Source organism: Aspergillus lentulus, assembly GCF_001445615.1.
Source record: "Aspergillus lentulus DNA, contig: Alt01, strain: IFM 54703, whole genome shotgun sequence".
Classification (NCBI taxonomy): domain Eukaryota; kingdom Fungi; phylum Ascomycota; class Eurotiomycetes; order Eurotiales; family Aspergillaceae; genus Aspergillus; species Aspergillus lentulus.
In genome coordinates, this window is record NW_028322123.1 from 1,885,829 (window position 1) to 1,908,188 (window position 22,360).

Sequence of the window (22,360 nt, forward strand, 5' to 3'; positions counted from 1 at the left end):
TTCACCATTGGTGGGTATGTCCCAGTTTCTGGCCGTTCGAGGCTTCCAGGCTTTCCTGCTTCTCCATTCTCTACATAGAAAACACCAGATTTTCCAGAGAGGATCATGTCCATTCTGACATCTAGACTCGAAAGAATACTTCTTCCTTCTGCGCCAACATTTTAATGTTGATTGATCATCTCGGCTTCTTAGCCACAGTGTCACGGACCTTGAGCTGTCAACCCCACAATCAATGTTTATTGTCTTTCCAGGCCAATAATGCTTGGTTCTGGAAGCCTCATCCGCACACTCATAAAAGAAAAATGTAATCGTATCATTTCGTTTAAAACACTGCCAGCTACCAATTTGTCCTTTTCCTGCAGGCAGCCCTCATACCTGTCTTTGCTTTGCGTGACTTCGGCATGAGCCCTCCTTCGCTCAAGGGCCTCGAGGAGGCTAGAATTCGAAAGTTCCCCCTCGGATGAATATGACCACGGGGATCCAAAGGGATTGAGGACGCACAATGGACTCAGCGCAGACGCGCAACGAGGCTTCTCGTCAAGACAGCTTCAGCTGATTGCTATAGTGGTTGCATTGGCACAGCGACTCTCAATGGTTGGTCCTGGAGAGCGTCTGGTGGTAGCTGGCACGATTCATCTAATGAATTTTGTAGTATCTCTCTTATATGTATAGAGGTAAACAGACTGTTCCGACACAATTCGTGTTAGCAGTCCATACGGTAGTTTACAAATTACAAAGTGTAGAACCCCACCTCCGCAATGCGGAGAAGTTGCCGGAGGTGTCACCGTATCGATATATCAATTAGTTAATAAGAGAATTAGATAATCTGAATGTATCAAATCTCTGCAGAATGGATAACATAGATATGATCTATTTGATATCTTCTAGAAAATATCTATCTATAGGGTAATGGAAATCTCTCGGCTGCCCGTACCGGGCACATTTAACAGTATGATCCGGCCCGGTTTATACGTGTCCCACCCGGAATGCGTACCGGACCAAACGGTTACACCGTACCTACAGAGAGCCGGCACCGATTCCTCAGGCAGAAACAGTGGTATTACCATTACCGTCACCCATCAGCTTCCACGCCACCGGTGATTATGCAGCACTTGGTGAGGGGAACACAGCGAAGAATTTGGAGAATGGATCCATGTCACTGTAATGTATGGTAAGCATGCTGACTGATTGTCTTCTTCATCTCTGACTGGCTCATTCCACCGACCTTAGTCGGTCCCTCGCTTTAAAGGTACAGGAGCTTTCCCCGCGCAGCCTTTCGACTCGTTTCTTTTGCTTCAATTTCCATCTTTTCGTTACCTTTTTCTGCTTGTGATTTTTCTTGATCTCATTGCTGGCAGTATCAAGAATTCTCAAAATGCAGCCCTCGTTGCTTCCCCGCGTGCGAGCGCAACAAATCGCAAAATGCCGTTCTCTTACTAGCAGCTTTGTTCGTCCTAGTAGGGCGATGGGCACGTATGCTACTTTCAAGGTGCCTCGCATCGACAATGAACCTAACGTGAGTTTTGCGACTCTTTTGCACTCGAGAAGTCGATTCTAACGGCAATAGAAACACTATGCCCCTGGTTCGCCTGATCGCAAAGCTCTGGAAGATGCTTTGGCCAAGGCCAAACAGTCTGCTCCTATTAACGTACCGCTTGTGATTGCGGGCAAGGAGGTTGGTTTCCTCAAGTGAACACTTATACTAATCATGAGACTGACAATTCCCAGATTAAGAGCTCGCAAACCTTCACACAGTCCGACCCTGCCTCTCGTGCCCCGGTGGCCACCTACTCCAACGCCACCGCCTCCGATGTTCAGGCGGCTATTGACGCTGCGCTGGAGGCTCGCAAGTCGTGGGCCGCTACATCGTTCGCAGACCGTGCGAGCGTCTTCCTCAAGGCTGCCGATCTGATCTCAACCAAGTACCGCTATGACATTATGGCCTTGACCATGCACGGACAGGGCAAGAACGCCTGGCAGGCGGAGATTGATGCTGCCGCTGAGCTGTGCGATTTCTTCCGATTCGGCGTCAAGTATGCTGAGGACATGTACGCTCAGCAGCCTGTTCATCACGCTCCTGGAGTCTGGAAGTAAGTTACTTTCCATAAGCGATCAAGAATGGCACTGACTAACTAGCGCAGCCGCGTTGAATACCGTCCCCTTGAAGGTTTCGTCTACGCCATCAGCCCCTTCAACTTCACTGCCATCGGTGGTAATCTGGCTGGAGCCCCTGCTCTGATGGGCAACGTCGTCGTCTGGAAGCCGTCCCCCGCTGCCATCGCGTCCAACTGGCTGGTTCACCAGATTCTCTTGGAGGCCGGTCTGCCCAAGAACGTCATCCAGTTTGTGCCTGGCGATGCCGAAGAAGTCACCAATACCGTTCTCAACCACCGCGAATTTGCTGCCCTCCATTTCACCGGAAGCACCGCCGTGTTCCGTTCCCTGTACGGAAAGATCGCCCAGGGTGTCGCCGAGGGCAAATACCGCAGCTACCCTCGCATCGTCGGCGAAACCGGTGGCAAGAACTTCCACCTCATCCACAAGTCTGCGGACGTCCGCAACGCCGCCGTGCAGACCGTCCGTGGAGCCTTTGAGTTCCAGGGACAGAAGTGCAGCGCCACCTCCCGCGCGTACGTCGCATCCTCCATCGCCGATCAGTTCCTGGAGCAGGTTGTGTCCGAAACCAAGCAGCTCAAGATCGGCGAGCCTTCCGACTTTACCAACTTCTGCGGCCCCGTCATCCACGAGGCCTCGTTCAACAAGCTGGCCCAGGTCATCGAGGACGCTAAGAACGACTCCGAACTTGAGCTCCTTGTTGGCGGCACGTACGACTCCTCCAAGGGCTGGTACATCCAGCCCACCGTCTACCACACCTCGAACCCCGACCACCCTCTCCTCTCCCGCGAGCTCTTCGGCCCCATCCTGGTCGTGCACACCTACAACGACGCCACTGAGGCCGACTTCTCCAAGATCTGCGAGAAGATTGACCAGACCGGCGAGTACGGTCTCACCGGCTCCGTTTTCGCGCAGGACCGCGAGGCTGTCCGTGTCGCGGAGGATGCTCTCCGCAGCACCGCGGGCAACTTTTACATCAACTGCAAGAGCACCGGTGCCGTTGTTGGCCAGCAGCCCTTCGGCGGTGCACGTGCAAGCGGAACCAACGATAAGGCCGGCAGCGGAAACTTGCTCTCGCGGTTCGTCAGCCTGCGCTCGATCAAGGAGGAATTCGTTCCTTCTTACAAGGTCGAATACCCCAGCAATGCGTAAGATGAGCTTGACATGTACTTACGAGGGATCGGATTCGGTTCGGTGATTATTATTCCCCATATGTTGATGCATTTTACTTTTTGTTTCTTTTGATTTCGCTGCATGACTGGCGTTTCGCATGACGGATGCATGACCTAAAATTTGAGTTTCTTGACACCTGAATGGATATATTCATATTTTTACTTGAATGAGTCTATGATTGCATTCAATGACAAAATCCTTAACTATTTATCATCTGAGCAATTCTTCAAGAGCTCCTGCATACTCTCCATCGCATTCTTCGCGTACGGGATCATATCGTACTTCTTCCCCTTCCCCTGATTCCCCCCGTCAAAGATCTCCATCGAAAACCACCCCCGGAACCCGGTCTTGAGCACCGCCCGCGCCACCTCCTCAATGGGCAGGTACCCGCCGTCATACGGCATAGGCCGGAAATCATGGCTCCAGCGCCCCCGCGGCCGAAGCCCATTGATCTCCTTATCCTCGATCGGCCGGGTGGGCTTATACGCGTCTGAAATCTGCAGCAGATAGATCTTCTCCGGCGGGATAGATTTCGCCAGCTCGTCCATGCTCGCCGCGAAGCGCCGGTTCAGCTCGTCGAGGTCCATGTCGTCTATCCGGCCGCAGATGGTCCGGGGATCGCCCCACTCGGACCCTGCGGTCTGGAAGGTATCCAGGCACAGGCCGATATTGGGGCGGTCGACTGCCTTGACGATCTCCCAGACGTCTTTCCAGGTGGGAGCATGGGTGGACCAGCACCAGTTCTCGTAGGCGAGGCGCATGTTACGTTTCGCGAGCAGGTCGGCCAGTTCGCGCAGGTCGGAGACGATCTGGTTGCGGTCCGTGGTAATTTTCTCGGCGGGGGCGTCTGTTGAGCCGACCTTTTGGCGTTATTGTCATTAGCTTGAGTTATATGGCGGTAGGAACAGCCCCAGAACTGGAGCAGTTTAGGCATACCTGCAGCAAATCCGTCCCGACAACATTCATTATCTCGATCCATCCGTTCACTCGAGTAAAGGCATCCTGGCGTTCCAGCGACCCGCGCGGCCAGCCCTCGAAGTTTGCAAACGGCTGTAGCATCATCACCTTGAGATTATTGGCGTCGCAGAGCTTTCGGATCTCGCCAGCTACAGAGATGATCTCGGCAAAGTTCTCCGAGGCGACCTGGTGGCCGAGGGTTCGTGAGCCATAGTCGATGATATCGGGGAATGATAGCTCGATGCCTGTGAAGCCGGCTTTGCTGATAGCTTCGAGCTTCCGGGGGAGGGTGTCGGCGTTGCTGCTACCGATCGAGCAGGTGGCATATGACAGAGGGATGTTGCGGAGGGATTCGTATGTGATAGTTGGGGCTGATGCGATCATGATGTTTATTGGAGTCTTGTATATGTCGTTACTATTGGAATAAGGCTGGAGATGGAAATGCTGTAATAGAGCCGGCCAGATGCAAATCACCGGAAGGAAATCAATACAAAAACAAAAGTAAAACCATACAAATCAGGAGAGCAATGATAAGTTGATATCATGTGTTTCTGGAATCGAAGCTGTCCGAGACGATGATGTAACCATGAGATCGGCCGAATTAGGGCAGAAGAACATCTGTAACAACAGAAGCGTCGGAGTCGGTTTCCGACGCATGGACAATCCACATACGCAGAGAAAATGACATTGTGCATTATGGACTTCCTGATATCGAATCAGACCACATAATAGACTACCTTTCTCCTCGGAGACGCACCGAAAGGCAGGATTATGACGTCTCCGTCGTGATGTAATTCCAGCGTACGTTTCTTTAGGCCGGATGCGCTGTCCGATTGCCACTGGATCTTCGTTCAATAAGAGATGTTGATCCATGTAAAGTAAGCGATCGTTCTATCTTCATTTTTCTCAATGCTTGACGGGAATTTTTCAATCCCCTTGTATAGAAAACCAGATCGACCAAGGTAGAAGTATACTGTGAACGCCACCATGCCATCATCACAAGACCCAATTCAGAGATTCAAGCGCATCGGCATTGTTGGAGCGGGGAATATGGGCTCGATGATGACCTTTGCTTTCTCCGAGCTGGGTTGCGATGTCTCGGTATGGGACGTGGACCCAAAGAATGTCGATTCGGTAATGAAGTTCGCCAAAGATGCGCAGCATCTGAAGGGCAAGATCGACGGGTACTACAACATTGATGAGTTTACTAAGAGCCTGGAGGGCAAGGCGGAGCGGAAATTATTCATCTTTTCCATCACACATGGTCACCCGGCGGACTCCGTACTGGGGATGATCAAGCATGACTTGAAGTCCGGCGACATCATCCTCGACGGAGGAAATGAAAACTACCGACGGACAGAGAGAAGACAGAGAGAGTGCGCTGAGATTGGGGTTCACTGGATCGGAATGGGTGTCTCTGGAGGTTACCAGTCCGCTCGACACGGGCCCAGCTTGTCGCCTGGTGGAGATGCCAAAGCACTCGAGCTCGTGATGCCGCTTCTGGAGCTCTACTCCGCCAAAGATCGCAAGACAGGCAAGCCATGTGTCACACGAATTGGCCCTGCAGGCTCGGGACACTACGTCAAGATGGTTCACAACGGTATTGAAGGAGGCATGCTCTCGACACTCGCAGAGGCATGGTCCATCCTCCACAACGGGTTAGGGCTCAACTATGATGAGATTGGCGATCTCTTCTCCAAGTGGAATTCAGACGGCGAGCTCAAGAACAACTATCTCCTTCAGATCGGCGCAGATATGTTACACAGGAAGAAGACACCTCAAGGTGACTACCACGGCGAAGGCGCTAGCAAAGATGACGGCTATGTACTTGACGACGTGCTTGACAAGGTGGTCCAAGACGATGACAACACCGAGGGAACTCCGTACTGGTCGATTATGGAGTCAGCTGAGCGTCACGTCGCGGCGCCCACTCTTGCCACAGCGCACTATCTGCGTGTGGCCAGCGGGAATCGTGAAGAGAGAGTCCGAGTCGCGAAGAAGCTTCATATTCCCAGCCCCAAGCCAATCGAGACGATCAAAGATCGCAATGCGTTCATTGAGAATTTGCGCCGAGCAGTGTACTGCTCCTTTTTGGCCTCATTCTGCCAGGGTCTCGAATTGATATCGCGCGCTTCCGAGGACGAAAAATGGGACATTGATCTCGGCAGGTGCCTTCAGATCTGGCGAGCCGGTTGCATTATCCAGTCCGAAGCCATCGCAGACCTCTTGCAGCCCGCCCTGACATCCAACAAGCGACTCAGTAATATGAAATTCGTGGACGAGGTCGCCCGAGAACTGCACAAGAATTTCGACGCCCTCAAAGAGATCGTGATTGAAGGAATCCTGTCTGATCAATACATGCCGGCTTTGTCTGCCACGTTAGAGTACTTGAAGTATGAAGGAGGAACGATGCTGCCGACCAAATTTATGGAGGCGCAGATGGACTACTTTGGCGCTCATGCGTACAACAAGCCCGGTGTGCCAGGTGAAGACCCAGGTCCAGTCAAGAAGGGTCCCCATCATTATGAATGGAAGCCAGCATAAAGTCTCCAGTTGGCGCGAGCTTTGATTTTAACCGTGTTGTTATAAATTGCATCTGTGCATATGTAGAACGAATGGAAAATGTGTTGATGCCTTTCGTCGATGAGTTTGCATAAGACCGAGCTCTGTAGATGTAAATCGGCGTTCAACCATAAACTGATACAGGTCTTGCCTTGCCTTAGTGATTGATTGCCAGCACATCTCATCTGAACCAAGGGCGGTTGGGTGAAGCTTAAAAAAGGAAATGGCAGATCGTCCGGGATTGATGCCTGTTGATACCTGTTGATGCCTACTGGTGCCTACTCGTGCCTTGGTGCCTGAGATCGGCCCCACGTGGGGTCGCGATAAGCGGATCGCCCAATCGGGATGACGACCCCGCCAAGGGGCAGAAGTTTTCAAGTCCGAATACCCCTCTTAGCAGTAGTAAGCTGCGTCTATATCAATCCTTTCTCGTGCTGCTTTTTATGCTTGGATTCTCTTCTCTTCGACGATATCTGTCAAACTTTACCACAAGACCACTCCGAAGAATCGAGTCTGCAAAGCAGCTAGCAAGAAGAATGGCTGTGCTCCCTAATACGTACAACGGTGAGTGCACCATGCTATCATAGACCCGCAAGCTGCAAAGACGAGTCTAATCCTTGATGAATATAGAGCCTGTGCGTATCGCCGTTATTGGTGGTACTGGTCTGCGCGAGCTCCCCGGCTTCACACAGGTTGCCTCGTTATCGATCACCACGCCCTGGGGCAACCCCTCCTCTCCGATCACGATCCTGCACCACAACTGCTCTCACAACAACAAGACCGTTGCCGTTGCTTTCCTCAGCCGACACGGTGCTCACCACCAGATTGCACCTCATGAGGTCCCGGCGCGCGCCAACATTGCTGCTCTGCGCTCGATTGGCGTCCGCACCATCATCGCCTTCTCCGCCGTCGGAAGCTTGCGGGAGGAAATTAAGCCCCGCGATTTCGTCATTCCCGACCAGGTCATTGATCGCACCAAGGGTGTGCGCCCATGGACTTTCTTCGAGGGAGGTGTGGTCGCGCACGTTCCGTTCGGCGACCCTTTCGACGAGGGTGTCGCGAAGGTTGTGCGAGCCTGCGGTCACAGTCTGGAGGGCGAGGGTGTCGTCCTTCACGACCGAGGTACTCTGATTTGCATGGGTACGTCATTAGTTCTTCGCTGTCGTTGCTTTTGAGACACTGACTGACCGTCTTGCAATGACAGAGGGACCTCAATTCTCTACCCGCGCAGAGAGCAACCTTTACCGGTCCTGGGGCGGCAGCGTCATCAACATGTCGTGCCTGCCTGAGGCTAAGCTTGCTCGTGAGGCTGAGATCGCCTACCAGATGATCTGCATGTCCACCGACTATGACTGCTGGCACGAGTCGACAGCCGATGTCACTGTGGAGATGGTCATGAGCCACATGAAGGCCAATGCTCAGAATGCCAGACGCTTTGTCACAGCCGTCCTCGACGCTCTGGCCAGCGATGAGCACTCTGACCTCGTTCAGGCCAAGCACGTTGAGGGCTCCATCAAGTTTGGTCTCAGCACCGCCCAGGCCATCTGGAGCCCTGAGGCTCGGGAGAAGCTGGAATGGCTTTTCCCTGGTTACTGGAACTAAGCTCTCAAATTTTTTTTCTTTCTGAGACGATAGATACGATGCTTCAACACATTGGTATTATGTAGATCTACTGCCCTGGCATAGACGTTTATACTTGGTTACGAACTTATGAGGATTGAACTTTTATATCGTGGTACATATCTTTCACATTACAAATATGTATTTACTGAAAACAGTCTGGACTATTCCCAACCCATTGGAACCTCCACGCTATAACCAGCAGCCATGAACTTCCATTGCATTCTAGCCTGAGAAGCGATGCATGTGCATCTATTATTATGCCTAGCCTCACTATCTCTCTGTATTAGCTACTACGCATATTTTATGCAATGATGATGACGGCTCTAATCGACCCCTCAATCAACAGTTTAACGGCTTAACCGGCACCGTACAGCCTACTCCACCCCTCGGTCTCGTATTATTGATTAAACTGATCGGCGTTATTGGCTATGCTACTACCTGATTATCCTATTTTGGATACTATCTAGAGATATATAAACATGCTAATAGCGGGAGGACTTGGCATTCCAATCCCCAGCAGCGGAGGGTTCAGCACGTGGGTCTCAGTTCCTGAACGCCAAGGCAGCCAAGCACTTGGGTTTCAGCCAGAGGCAAAGCTTCGTGGTCCAGCATGCTTTGGCTTCTGTTTGCTATTTGTCGCCGGTGCAATGGGCATTCCAAGTCCAGAATGACGTTTATGCAGTTGTACTCTCGAATGACGAGGTCACCTTTGATTACGATGCCGTCAGCCTTGACATTACGCCCTTGGCCGCTGCTTCCTGGCCGTGCAATTGTCGGTTCCCCAAGACAGGGAATGCAAACGATCTGCAGAATTCCTCGCTATCTTAGCTCAATATGGATACTATAAAATGGCCCTCACTCAGGCTGTCTTGTCGGGTCTCCTCTGAGCAGACAATCTCTCAGAACTGGCAAAGACACCATGTGGTACTCGTTGTCTCTACTGTTGTTGACGGCCTCGACTGCCACCGCTAGCTATGCGGGCAATCTCAACTACCGCAGTCCCTCTTACAACCACCCTGAATTGGGGGTTTCGATCCGCAAGGTAGCCAAGCGGGGTGAGCCGACATCGGCCTTTGATCCTGCTAAATTGAACTTTACCCACGGTGTTGCTTCAGGTGATCCCTATGCTGAGTCGGTCATCTTGTGGACACGATGTGCCCCCAGCTTTGATGATGTCAATGACAACAGTACTACATCTGGACTGGTTCCTCTGTACAACCCAGTGCCTATCTACTCGGGCAAGCTCAAGAGCCAGCCAGTCTCCAAGGCGCCCGTCTGCTTGAACTACAAGGTTTCTCGTGATGCTGGCATGAAGAAAGTTGTCTCGGAGGGTACCGCATTTACCAGCTCTGATATTGACTACACTGTCAAGGTTAGCACAAGCATGTCATTCTTTGGAGCGACGCTTCATGCTTACTTGTGATAGGTCGAGGCAACCAAGTTGAACCCGTTCACCACATACTATTACCAGTTCAACGTGTGCAACTCGGACAACAAGAGTCCCATTGGACGGACCAAGACTGCTCCTGCACCTAAGGATGATGTTAACAACATCAACCTGGCTGTGTACTCCTGCAGTAACTATCGTACGTCCTCGTTGCTACTTCTTGACTGTGTATCTCTTTGCTAATGAGTCCATAGCTTTTGGCTTCTTCAACGGTTATGGAAACCCTGTGAGGAAGGACTCTGTGGACTACGTTGTGCATCTGGGGTAAGACCAGAAGATTTAAGATGATTCTGGGACAATACCAGGCTGACTTGAATAGTGACTACATCTACGAATATGGAAACGGCGAATAGTATGGATCTTCCACTCCACCCATTCCATAAAGCCAGCAAACTGACCGTGTTATGCAGTGGCTGGGGCAACAGTTTGGGACGCATTCCTCAACCGGACCGAACCATTTTCTCTCTCTACGATTACCGCAAGCGCTTGGCAACTTATAGAACCGATTTGGATCTTCAGTTGAGCCATCAGAACTATGCTTGGATTCCAGTTTGGGATGACCACGGTAGGTCCTCCTGCAACTTATTTGGACCTGACATCCTGACTAGAACAGAGGTTTCTGACAACACTTATCGCGACGGATCCTCCAAGCTCCACAACGATGAGGAGTCCTTCCTCACGCATGGAGGAGTGTCGGTTGATCAACACAAGATGAACGCCGTTCGTGCCTACTTTGAATGGATGCCAATCCGGTCAGCTTCTAATAGTACTCTCTTTCTCCCGCAATAACTAACTTGCGCAGACAAGTTGAGATGGATGACAACCTTCGTATCTGGAGAAACTTTCAGCTCGGTTCTCTCGTTGACCTTATCATGCTGGACACCAGGCAGTATGATCGCTCTATCACCGACACCTACGACAATACCGACTATATCTATGAGATCGCCAACGACGCTGGTCGAACCCTGATGGGTAGTCGCCAGGAGAACTGGTTCTACCGCAATTTGATCGATTCGGCTAAGCGAGGTGCCCACTGGCGCATTATTGGTAGCCAGATTAGTATGTCCCCTTGATGTTTCGATTCCAGGATGAGGACTAACACGAGTAGTCTTCTCTCGGCTCAACCAGTCCATTGCCAACAGTGAACATCCTCTGAACGTCGACGCGTGGGATGGATATCTGGCCAACAAGAACCGCACACTCCAAACCCTCTACGACAACCAGATTGGCAACAATATCATGATTGCCGGAGACTCTCATGCCAACTGGGTGAGCGACGTGGCCTGGATCGATAACAAGCCGTACGATCCCAAGACCGGCGCCGGCGCCATTGGTGTTGAATTTGCCGGTACTGCACTCACCTCCCCCTCGCCATACGGACAGAACATTACGATTGCCGATGCCAACAAGGCCTCCAAGGCTCTTGTCACTGACAATGAAGAGCTTCACTGGTCGGAGCTCTACTACCGCGGATACTTTGAGCTCCATATCACGCCTAAGGAGGTAGAAGCCCGCTTCTTCGGTCTACCCAACATCAAGGAGCGTAACGGCGAGGAGATTTCCCTTGCCAACTTCACCGTCAAGAGCGGTGCCAATCATCTGGAACGCAACTCCAACGGCGTGGTGGGCGGAGGCACTGTGGCCAACGGATGGCTCAAGAATGGGCAGCTGGTTCCTACCAACCAGACGAATAACACTTATGGCCGGTAGGCTGAAAAAGAGTATGTAATCAAACTACTTATGCAGAATGACCCTTTTCTCAATGATTTGGTGGTATGTTTCTCCGGTGATTCAGACCGTCCCAGTGGCTTGTTTCTGCAATAAGTGTATTATACTCTAATGGCATGAAATATTATGAGGATGATTACTCCGTACCCTAAAAGGATTCCTGAAACCGCCGGGTCAATATGCTGCTGTCTTTGGGTGAGTGGAAAGCTTTCAACATGGCGTAACAGGCGAGATGAGCCTGTAGAACTGGCCATTCAGCAGGTGGAAGCATATAGAAACCCAATTCAACCATGTACAATCCAGTGCCCAGGAAACAGTTGAGAATTAGGATGAGTCGGCTCAAAATACTTCTCTTTGTCATAATATATCAGCTGATTGGCGGAGCTTTGGGCCTTGCTCTTAACGTATCACTTTGATATGGCACACCTCACATATGACCAGGAAGAAAGAGACAGTTGATGCATGTTCTAAGAATAACAGATCATGCTCTCTTTTCCTTGCGAAGCCGTGATCAACACGGAGCCCCTGAATATCTTACTCAAATCCCCCATCTCCACGTCAGACGGCGTCAACGCGGGGAAATGATCGTCAGGTTCTGCTTTAACCGAGGGATCAGCACTTCGGATCAAGGTCGTAGTACGCAACATTTACTCCACTTGTTAAAGCTGAACTCCCTGGAGTGATGGAAAAATGGAAAAAACTCACTCGAGATCTGGAAGATTGTCCTCTTGGAGAAGAGATGGGACAATGGAACACATTGCCGAGGATCGAGTCTGGCATGTGGGGTAAGCCGACGGCACTGGACTGAATTTCCTGCAGCCCCATCCACTACTGCAGAACAGGAATGCAGGACGAATGGGTCTCATGATGAATCATGGCCGCGAGTCAGCCTTGCTCTTGCAGTGCAAGATCGTCAACCACTAGACTATAACCGGCCTCGTTTGGAAACGGACGAACCGCGCCGTCTTGGCTACTGACGCCAGCTTGCGCAGTCGTCCAGTGAGATGCGGCAGATTGCAATACCACCATGCTTTTTATCCGGATCCCCATGCGAGAGGGCACATGCCACATTCTTCAAGGGTTGAAGAGTCAGAATTAGGCAAACGCTCCGAATCGAGGGCTTGGCCCGGTACTCCCGTTGATCTGATTCTATGCACGATGACATGACTTGATGGGTGAGAGGCCCTTGGCGAGCTGGCTTGCTCTGCTGCCTGCATATTCCTTCCCCGCTTTGATATGGACGGACTGGATGGTGTGATATATCTAGGACCTGCTGCTCGATTGCGCCGTGTGGCCCGATATCTGCCTCTGGTTCCGATCGCAGTCTGCAAGCGGGGTTTGATACGACAGCTCGACTACGGCTATGTGTGTGGTTAGCAACTGGGATTGACCTTGAGCAGTTGCCGAAGCATATACCGCTGAGTCCGGGAGATTTCTCGCCTGCACAGCCATGCGCGTGCTTTCAGATCTGGCCTTTGTGGCTTCACTGGTGCCATTGGCACTTTCGGCTCCTACCTCTGAGTCTCGGGTTTCCGCTCAGCTGGAATCACGAGACGCTGCTGGATACTCCTCGCCGCCGTACTACCCTGCCCCTAATGGAGGATGGCTATCCAGCTGGGCAGAGGCTTACGAAAAGGCCCAGAGGGTCGTGAGAAACATGACCTTGGCCGAAAAGGTGAATCTGACCACCGGGACGGGCATCTTCATGGGCCCTTGTGTTGGCCAGACGGGGAGTGCGCTGCGATTCGGGATCCCTAACCTCTGTCTTCAAGATTCTCCTTTAGGGGTGCGTAACTCCGACCACAACACCGCATTTCCGGCCGGCATCACTGTCGGCGCGACCTTTGACAAGGACCTCATGTACGATCGCGGTGTGGAACTGGGAGAGGAGTTCCGCGGAAAGGGAATCAACGTGCTTCTGGGCCCGTCAGTCGGCCCAATAGGGCGCAAGCCGAGAGGAGGCCGCAACTGGGAAGGCTTCGGCGCGGATCCCAGTCTGCAGGCGATTGGCGGTGCGCAGACGATCAAGGGAATCCAGAGCCGGGGTGTTATCGCTACGATCAAGCACTATATCGGCAACGAGCAAGAGATGTACCGGATGAGTAACATAGGCCAAAGGGCATACTCGTCCAATATCGACGATCGGACGCTCCACGAACTCTACCTTTGGCCATTTGCAGAGGGGGTGAGAGCCGGGGTTGGCGCCGTCATGACTGCGTACAATGAGGTGAGTGTCTCCACGCGTGTTCTAGCGTCAAGCCAGCTGATGAGTTGGACGACAGGTGAACAGTTCGGCGTGCAGTCAGAACAGCAAGCTGCTCAATGAAATTCTGAAGGATGAGCTAGGGTTCCAGGGTTTCGTCATGACCGACTGGCTTGGGCAGTATGGCGGAGTCTCATCGGCCCTGGCCGGTCTGGATATGGCCATGCCCGGCGACGGTGCTATACCGCTTTTAGGCAATGCTTATTGGGGCTCAGAGCTCTCGCGCTCTATTCTGAATGGCTCTGTCCCGGTTTCGCGTCTGAACGATATGGTAAGTTTTCATGTCGTGTCTGTTCGGTTCAGATGCTGATCATCATCAGGTCACTAGGATCGTGGCAACATGGTACAAGATGGGCCAGGATGGAGACTATCCGCTGCCCAACTTCTCGACCAACACTCAAGATGCGACGGGGCCTTTGTACCCAGGCGCTCTTTTCTCGCCATCTGGCGTTGTCAACCAGTATGTCAACGTGCAGGCCGATCACAACATCACTGCGAGAGCAATTGCCAGAGATGCCATTACTTTGCTAAAGAATGATGACAATATTCTCCCATTGAAGAAGAACGACTCTCTAAAGGTGTTTGGGACAGATGCCGGCCCTAACTCCGGCGGTCTCAACTCCTGCGCTGATATGGGATGCAACAAAGGGGTGTTGACCATGGGCTGGGGCAGTGGCACGTCCAGGCTTCCGTACTTGGTCACTCCACAACAAGCCATCGCCAACATCTCGTCCAACGCTGCCTTCTATATCACCGATAATTTTCCCTCTAACGTGGCGGTAAGCTCAGGTGATATCGCCGTGGTATTCATCAGTGCCGACTCCGGAGAGAACTATATCACCGTCGAAGACAACCCAGGGGACCGGACCTCGGCGGGGCTGAACGCATGGCACAACGGCGACAGGCTCGTCAAGGATGCAGCTGCAAAGTTCTCCAAAGTCGTCGTGGTCATCCACACCGTGGGGCCTATCCTCATGGAGGAATGGATCGACCTGCCTTCTGTGAAGGCCGTTCTTGTCGCGCACCTCCCCGGCCAGGAGGCCGGCTGGTCCCTCACGGACATCCTCTTTGGCGACTACAGCCCCAGCGGCCATCTCCCGTACACCATCCCACGCGCCGAATCCGACTACCCCTCCAGCGTGAGTCTCCTCTCGCAGCCCATCGTCCAGATCCAGGACACCTTCACCGAGGGCCTGTACATCGACTACCGCCACTTCCTCAAAGCCAACATCACCCCGCGCTATCCCTTCGGCCACGGGCTGTCCTACACTACGTTCAGCTTCTCGCAGCCTACAGTGACCACACGCACCGCACTCGACAGCGCCTACCCGCCCACTCGCGCCCCTAAAGGCCCAACCCCAACCTACCCCACCACCATCCCCAACCTCTCTGAAGTCGCCTGGCCCAAGAACTTCGACCGCATCTGGCGCTATCTCTACCCATACCTCGACGACCCCTCCGGCGCCGCAAAGAACTCCAGCAAGACATACCCCTACCCGACAGGGTACACGACCGACCCCAAGCCGGCCCCGCGCGCCGGCGGCGCAGAAGGAGGCAACCCAGCCCTCTTCGACGTGGCCTTCGCCGTCAGCATCACGGTCACAAACACGGGCAACCGGCCCGGCCGCGCGGTCGCGCAACTCTACGTCGAACTACCCGATAGTCTGGGCGAGACGCCCTCCCGCCAGCTGCGGCAGTTCGCGAAGACGAAGACGCTAGCCCCCGGGGCCAGCGAGACCTTGACCATGGAGATCACCCGCAAGGATATCAGTGTTTGGGATGTGGTGGTGCAGGACTGGAAGGCGCCTGTTCACGGCGAGGGGGTGAAGATCTGGCTTGGGGAGAGTGTGTTGGATATGCGGGCTGTGTGTGAAATTGGAGGTGCTTGCAGGGTTATATAATCTTAGTTTGGTCTATATACCTTGAATCCTGCACGTTCTGTTTTTTATAGTATGTGCTGCATAATTTGCACAAGGCGATTTGTTATGTAATTGCTGACTAATGTACAACTATACTTTGCCTCGCCGCTTCTCCATCTCCATTCTGGTTCACTTTCTCCCCACTGCGGTATTATCCATCAAGGACAACCACCGGTCGATCGATCAGTCCCTCGACCGAGTCTGTCCTGGCCGGCGACCTATTCTGAAATGTGATATACGCCCTCGTCCTAACGGATACTACCCAAAATGCAGGGCTTCAGTGAGTACTCCCCCCCTCTACACCCACCGTTATCACGCGTGGTATAACTGACAATTATGTATAGACATGGGACGGTCCGTCGCCTCCCCTAGCTACCTAACTTCCCACCGAAATTGTAACTAACTACTGACAACAGCTACGTCCCCCCGGACCAAGAGGGCCTCACAACCGGCAACAAACTAGCCGGCAAGCACCCACTAGGCGCACGCGCACGCCATCTCCGCACAAGCGGCGCTTTGATCGTGCGCTTCGAGATGCCCTTCGCGGTATGGTGCACAACATGCAAGCCGCACGAGACGCTCATCGGGCAAGGGGTGCGGTTCAACGCCGAGAAAAAGAAGGTCGGGAACTACTACTCGACGCCGGTGTATAGTTTTCGGATGAAGCATGGGGCGTGCGGGGGTTGGATTGAGATTCGGACGGATCCGGCGAATACGGCGTATGTTGTTGTTGAGGGTGGGAGGAAGCGGGATACCGGGGATGCAGGCGGGATAGGAGAGATCGCGGTGGGGGAGGATAGGAAGGTGAAGGAGGATGCGTTTGCGAGGCTGGAGGGGAAGGTGGAGGATAAGCGGCGGGCGGAGACGGAGAGGTCGCGGATTGAGGATTTGCAGAGGCGACAGAATAAAGACTGGGAGGATCCGTATGAGAGGTCGAGACGATTGCGGAGGACGTTCCGGGTGGAACGGAAGGCGCGCGAGGGGGTGGAAGCGAAGGCCGAGGCGCTGAGGGATAAGATGAGCTTGGGAATCGAGCTTGTGGAGGAGACGGAGGAGGATAGCCTGCGGGCGGGCATGGTGGATTTCGGGCGAGGGGATGATACAACCCAAATCATGCGTCGGCGGCCGTTGTTCGACTCGCGGAATGGGAAACGAGAGGTCGCAAATACGCTGGCTGATCGCAAGGCGCTGCTTCGCAGTGAGTTGACGGGGAATACCCGGGCAGCAGTCGATCCGTTTCTCAACCAGGATGGGAGTGCATGGCGGCCGGAGGTCAAGAGGAGAAAGACGGCATCGACGAAAGGCGTGGATATCGCTAATGATGGACCAGTCGCTGTCAAAGCCCCTATCGAGCCTGAGAGATCAGTTGCACCGCCTGCGTTGGTCAACTATGCGTCTGACAGTGACTAAGTGACGACTGGATGATGATTCTTTCTGTATTTCTACGGCGTTTGCTTGCATGATACCCGGCGGAGTTCGCCTCAGATACATGGTTTGGACTTGCTTCAGAATTGACGGATTTCATTTCTGATAAACGTAAAAGGGTATAGAACAAGAGATGAAGATTACGTATTTTGATTTGCGGTTAGTTACTTCGCCCAGGGAGCTTTGGTGGGAGCTTGACTTGGATCACCGCCAGGTGCCTGCCCGGCTGACGATGCCGCCCACGGAGCTCTGGTTGGGGCCATAGGCCCAGGAGGTAGTCGTGACGTATCAGGAAGGGTAGTAGGTGGTTCTCCGGGCGGACATCCGTCTCTCCTTGCTGCCCATGGCGCGGCGGTCCCTGCTCCAACCGGCGGGGCTGCCTGAGTACCAGTTGCCCAGGGTGCCTTGGTCCCGGACGGCGGCATCTGTCCTGCAGATGGGACTACCGGCCCCCTAGACTGAGTCTGGGCGGTAGATGTATGAGCGGACGCCGGGGGCGGGACGGCATTGGGATCCCGATCCCAGCTGAACAGGGAGCCAAAGGGGAAGTGCTGCACTACGGGGAACTTGGATAGGACTTCCGCGTTGTACATTTTGATCATACCCTGGATAGTAAGCACTCGGTCAGTTCGAGCAAACCCAGGAGACTCACTTTGTTGATTTTCCCCCAACCAGCCTGAATGCCGGAAATGTCGTAGAGCATAGGGCTGTGTTCCCAGAATGGCCCTTTCTTGACGTCGTAAATGAAGCCAATCGCGGAGAAATACATATTCGTCAACCTTTCTCGTTCGACAATATGTGCTTTGGTGACGCCATTGGGCGATGGAGCACCTGGAAGCGAGCCTTCTTCAGGAGTTGGATCTGTTTCTGAAATGGCAGGCGCCAGTTGTGCGGATCCCAGAATGTACGGAATGAAGGAATGGTCGTCCAATCCCCAGACGCCGTGAGACCCTGCCGGTTCGAGCGTGTACCGCTTGATAATGGTTCGCACCAGCTCTAGATATCTGCGAGAAGTTAGTAATTGCAGTCGCCACCCTTGGGCCGTACCTACGGCTGTATAACCCCCAAGACGATAGCTCTCTCCTCCACCCCCGGAGTTGTCTTCGGAAACCCATTCAGCTTCCATATCCCAGCCAAGAAAGCCAGAAAGCTCAGCTCATGTCCAGTCCCATAGTCCAGCCTCTGTGGGCTCCCCCAGCTGCCTAAAAAGTACGCTTTGAGCTCCACCTCCGCCGTCACACCGTCAGGATTCGACGATCTGGCCTGCAGCAGCTCGGATGACAAACACTCCCCCAGTAGCTCCGAGGCTCGGCTCTCCACGAGCTCGTACCACCTGCGGAAACTGATATTCCCAAACCTCCGCGGGCCAGTATCAGGCGGCGCCTCTTCGAGAAGTTCCTCCAGTTTTGTTAGGAGCTGCTGGAGCTGCCGTACAGGCGCGGAGAACTCGACGGCGTCTGTGTTGATCGGCCAGGATTGTACAGTGCCGTCCGCAAGTTTGACGGGGAGCATGGCCCGGTTGAGCTGCAGGAGGAAGGTCATGATATCGACGTAGGCTTTGGAGACGAGGAACTCTGATACATCTTGAGATTCGTGGATTCTCTTGCTGGGGGTGATGAAGGTGTGCCCCGCAGAGGGGTCGATGGTTGGTAGAACCCGGAGGGGGAAACTGTTTGCCATGATTATTTTAGTTATAAAATTATATCAAGAGTAATTCTGGAGGCCGGTAATAAATATGGATGAAAAAGGGAGTTTGATGGATGGTTGAAGGTGGTGTTGGGGGAGGACTGTATGTAGGTCGATCATATGGCGATGACGCTGATCCGCCGGACAACACTACACCTCCGCAAAAACAGACCGATCAACTGTCAACACCGATGACATCCACCACTAACAAGCATCTCTACGCTGACTACCGGAAGTACCTTTGTAATACAATTATCCTCCCTGTGCAATTAGTTAATGGCCGTCCCTTATGAGTTCCTCGCGAAAAAGCAAACGCGATTTGACCTCGCGGACCGTGGATTTCCTCAACCGCGTCAACAGCGTCAACGACCACACCAGCGCGGACCCCCAGTCCAGAAGCAAACCACGCGTTCGGCGCTTACGATCGCAGCCTATCAACCGATTTGGTAGCAGGACGCCGCAAGTCCCGCAGGGCGATACTATTTGGGATATTCCCTCTGACTTTTCGGAGGAGGAGACACGACCAAGACGCAATGCACAGACCGAGGCCCGTTCTCTGAGACGATCCCAACGAGCTCGGAAGTCGGTTCAAGTGGAGGATACCCCGACCCGGACATCGCGGAGATTGGCGCGTGTCATTGAGGATAGGCATGAGCAAAGTAGCGAGGAGGATGATTCTGAAATGGAGGAATTGGATAAAATCATTGATAAGCAGTTAGGTGGCGCGAGGCTCATCCAGTCAGTGAACGAGAACAGAAGCGCAGACGTGAACCATGGATCTATCAGTGAGGAAAAGGGGGCACAAGAAGGTGAAAGCGACCGGGCTTCTGAGGAACCTGTGGAGTCGACCTCACCTTCGAAAAAGCTCGGAATTCAGAAATCTAAAACGACGGACGCACAGGAAGCCCAAGACGACGACCAGAAATGGGCGCCCGATACAGCAGCAAGTGAAGAGTTGGGAGAAGAAGACGACGAGAGAGGATCCGCCACTAACAGGCCGCCAGAGCCTACACATATCATCCAGACTCGGAGATTGACTCAGCAGCTGGCCTCGCCGCGAAAGACACGGAGACATACCCTTGCGGCTCCAGTAGCTGAGAAAGAGGTTGCCGAATCCTCAAGAAGGCTGAACAGAAGGTCGCTGCCGGGGCAGAATGGATTAAGAACGGGAAAGACTACTCGAGACGAGCAAGGGGATAGAACGGCAGAGCTAACAGAGGTATCTGAATCTGTGCAAGAGGAGTCTGATCCAGAAAGCTCATATGAACCGGAGGAGGAGGAAGAGGAAGAGGATGAAGCAGGGGCGATTCGACATGTACCCGACACGCAGCGGGAGGAACCGTCTATCACCGCGCGGCCAAGCAAGAGACGACGGACTGATGAGTATCAGCGCAACCCCCAAGTCGAGGTCTTACGCACACAACCAACGCCGTCGCCCGTGCATTCAAATCCATCGACTCCTGATGACCATGAGTGTCGCAGGAGCTCGCGTCATCCTTCGCAAAGTCCCGCTGTTGCCGTAAGGCCCATTAATGCAATCTCAGATGATGCACAAAACGAAGCTCTGGTGAGAAGTGTCAGAGACAATGCGGGGGATAAAGCGTGGTTTGCGGAGGCTTCCAACCTTGGACAACAAAAAGAAAACTGGGATCTTATAGTGACGGCAGCATCGGAGTTGAGAGAAAATATAGACCCCTCTCGAGCCGAGCCCTTCGGGACAATTGACAAACAATTATCTAAGCTACGTACACGATATACAAAGATCAACACGAACCTCAAATCTCAGCAGGGGCCTCTCCGAGAGAATCTGCGAGAGTGCGAAGACCTTCGCGAGGCCATCTTGGAAGAAGGGACCAGGATCCTTGACGGGGTCTACTATCTCTCTCTCAGGCAGGCAGAGTCGCATGAGCTGCTAAAACAGGCGCATCGGCTAGTTAAGCAGTTTGAAGCCCGGGTCTTTCCCATCATAATCAAAGTGATCCTTCTTTGCTTTGAAGGATACTACACCTGCCGGAAACTCTTTCCGTCGGCTTATAGACATCTTGCCGGGGCGATGAAGCTCCTTCTACGATTCTGCGACCGGATTGCCAGTCTGCGCACCGAGCGATATATACGGTGCAAGATACACAGTCGAACCATGCGCAAGCCGCTTCAAGAGTTGATCAAGGCCTTGGAAGGCAACTTGCTACAACGACGCATGAATGAGACCGACGGGGCCTCCAGAGGCGAGAAGAAGAGGGAGTGGACTGAGGATGAGAAGATTGCTCTGCTCGATGGATTGAAGCTGTTTCTGGGTGAGTTGCGGTTTCTGTTATTTTCATCACCAGTATCATCGTCAATGCTGATTCAAGCTGTGGTGGTGTCTTAGGCCAGGACCGCTACATTCGCATGGTCTGCCATTTTGGACAGAGACTGCGGCACCGGAGTCTACAGGAGCTTCAGACCAAAGCTCGAGAGATTCATGACCGGTTTGTCCCTCGAATTCAGGAGGAGCTCAGGACAGTAGGAGGGCGTCGACAGTGGCAATGGTTATTGAGTGTGAACGACGGTCAGCGTCCGATGTCTGTGGATTGATATGATTGTTCTCTTGTCTTGTCTTTTTGGCTTTCGATACCCCTTTTTGTTATGTAGATATAGTTTCAACTCTCTCGGACCCATGGATCAATCCAGTCGACCGATCCACAGATTATTTGTTTTGTTTTGATGCGGTCGGGCGCGTAGCAACAGAGGGAAGACGTTTCGACACGACCATGATGCTCTACAGAAGACAATCATACAGGAACAAATACTACTAATGATATAATTCATCAGCTGAAAGCAATCATCTCATCATCATTTACTGTATCTAGATAGACAAAGGTCCATCTGCTGATCACCGTTCGTGAGTCTCCGCCTTTTTCCCCCACTCCTCCTGCTAAAATCAAATAGTCGGCAAAAGGAAGGGAACTTTTGACTCTACTCTCTCCTACATCTGTCGTCTGGCTCTCTCTCTCATCCATTAATTGTCGCATGTCTCACTTGTCTGCTTCTCCTTTCCTGTCATAAAATTCTTTATATCCTCTTTAATCTTGCAATTCTTCTTCATTGATTCTTCTCTGGCTGTCTGTTTCTTTGTTTTGGTCGGGTTCTGTTGGCCAATCATACCCCCTACTGCCGACACCGTTCACCTCCAATTCTCTATCTACTAAGTAGAAGCTAAGGTACCTAAACGGCTTCATCCCTCCAGTTGGGCACTTGATCCCGTTTCCATCCCGCATTGGTCCGGAGAATCGTCAATCAGTGAGTTGTCATCTCCTTTCCTTTATGGCTGCCCTATAGGACCTCCGCCCGGATAGGGGGCCACACGTCCACCTCACATCGCAGCTGCCTCTACCTGCAGATCTCTTCGGGAAGCAATTCGCTAGCCGTGGTGAGGTGTCATTAGCTGATTGCTGCGTTGTCTGTCTGCAAAGCATCAATCCC

The 22,360-nt window shown here is 52.8% G+C and overlaps 8 protein-coding genes across 8 annotated transcripts; 6 read left to right on the forward strand and 2 right to left on the reverse strand.

Annotated features, from left to right (window-relative positions):
• Nucleotides 1-1,375: 1,375 nt before the first annotated feature.
• On the forward strand, nt 1,376-3,267 carry prnC (delta-1-pyrroline-5-carboxylate dehydrogenase prnC; the record flags this gene model as incomplete). The annotated part of the gene is made up of 4 exons (XM_033554854.2): nt 1,376-1,516; nt 1,568-1,675; nt 1,729-2,090; nt 2,142-3,267. The coding sequence occupies 4 exons, from the start codon at nt 1,376-1,378 to the stop codon at nt 3,265-3,267; spliced, it is 1,737 nt and encodes a 578-aa protein (XP_033410745.2).
• A 224-nt stretch (nt 3,268-3,491) lies between these two features.
• ALT_0596 (sugar phosphate isomerase/epimerase family protein) lies at nt 3,492-4,629 on the reverse strand (the record flags this gene model as incomplete). The annotated part of the gene is made up of 2 exons (XM_033554853.2): nt 3,492-4,148; nt 4,225-4,629. The coding sequence occupies 2 exons, from the start codon at nt 4,627-4,629 to the stop codon at nt 3,492-3,494; spliced, it is 1,062 nt and encodes a 353-aa protein (XP_033410744.2).
• Nucleotides 4,630-5,232: 603 nt separating this feature from the next.
• On the forward strand, nt 5,233-6,789 carry ALT_0597 (6-phosphogluconate dehydrogenase, decarboxylating; the record flags this gene model as incomplete). Its single annotated transcript, XM_033554852.2, has 1 exon — nt 5,233-6,789. The coding sequence occupies one exon, from the start codon at nt 5,233-5,235 to the stop codon at nt 6,787-6,789; it is 1,557 nt and encodes a 518-aa protein (XP_033410743.1).
• A 554-nt stretch (nt 6,790-7,343) lies between these two features.
• On the forward strand, nt 7,344-8,409 carry ALT_0598 (S-methyl-5-thioadenosine phosphorylase; the record flags this gene model as incomplete). Its single annotated transcript, XM_033554851.2, has 3 exons — nt 7,344-7,371; nt 7,438-7,947; nt 8,012-8,409. The coding sequence occupies 3 exons, from the start codon at nt 7,344-7,346 to the stop codon at nt 8,407-8,409; spliced, it is 936 nt and encodes a 311-aa protein (XP_033410742.2).
• Nucleotides 8,410-9,349: 940 nt separating this feature from the next.
• On the forward strand, nt 9,350-11,587 carry ALT_0599 (alkaline phosphatase D family protein; the record flags this gene model as incomplete). Its single annotated transcript, XM_033554850.2, has 8 exons — nt 9,350-9,802; nt 9,857-10,016; nt 10,072-10,141; nt 10,197-10,229; nt 10,288-10,442; nt 10,491-10,629; nt 10,680-10,936; nt 10,986-11,587. 8 exons carry the CDS (start codon nt 9,350-9,352, stop codon nt 11,585-11,587), a joined length of 1,869 nt encoding a protein of 622 aa, XP_033410741.2.
• Nucleotides 11,588-13,055: 1,468 nt separating this feature from the next.
• Nucleotides 13,056-17,197, forward strand: ALT_0600 (putative beta-glucosidase F; the record flags this gene model as incomplete). Its single annotated transcript, XM_033554849.2, has 5 exons — nt 13,056-13,832; nt 13,888-14,139; nt 14,189-15,713; nt 16,132-16,141; nt 16,204-17,197. 5 exons carry the CDS (start codon nt 13,056-13,058, stop codon nt 17,195-17,197), a joined length of 3,558 nt encoding a protein of 1,185 aa, XP_033410740.2.
• Nucleotides 17,198-17,376: 179 nt separating this feature from the next.
• Nucleotides 17,377-18,892, reverse strand: ALT_0601 (serine/threonine-protein phosphatase 2A activator; the record flags this gene model as incomplete). The annotated part of the gene is made up of 3 exons (XM_033554847.2): nt 17,377-17,817; nt 17,865-18,216; nt 18,264-18,892. The coding sequence occupies 3 exons, from the start codon at nt 18,890-18,892 to the stop codon at nt 17,377-17,379; spliced, it is 1,422 nt and encodes a 473-aa protein (XP_033410738.2).
• Nucleotides 18,893-19,187: 295 nt separating this feature from the next.
• Nucleotides 19,188-21,472, forward strand: ALT_0602 (uncharacterized protein; the record flags this gene model as incomplete). Its single annotated transcript, XM_033554846.2, has 2 exons — nt 19,188-21,192; nt 21,267-21,472. 2 exons carry the CDS (start codon nt 19,188-19,190, stop codon nt 21,470-21,472), a joined length of 2,211 nt encoding a protein of 736 aa, XP_033410737.2.
• Nucleotides 21,473-22,360: the final 888 nt, after the last annotated feature.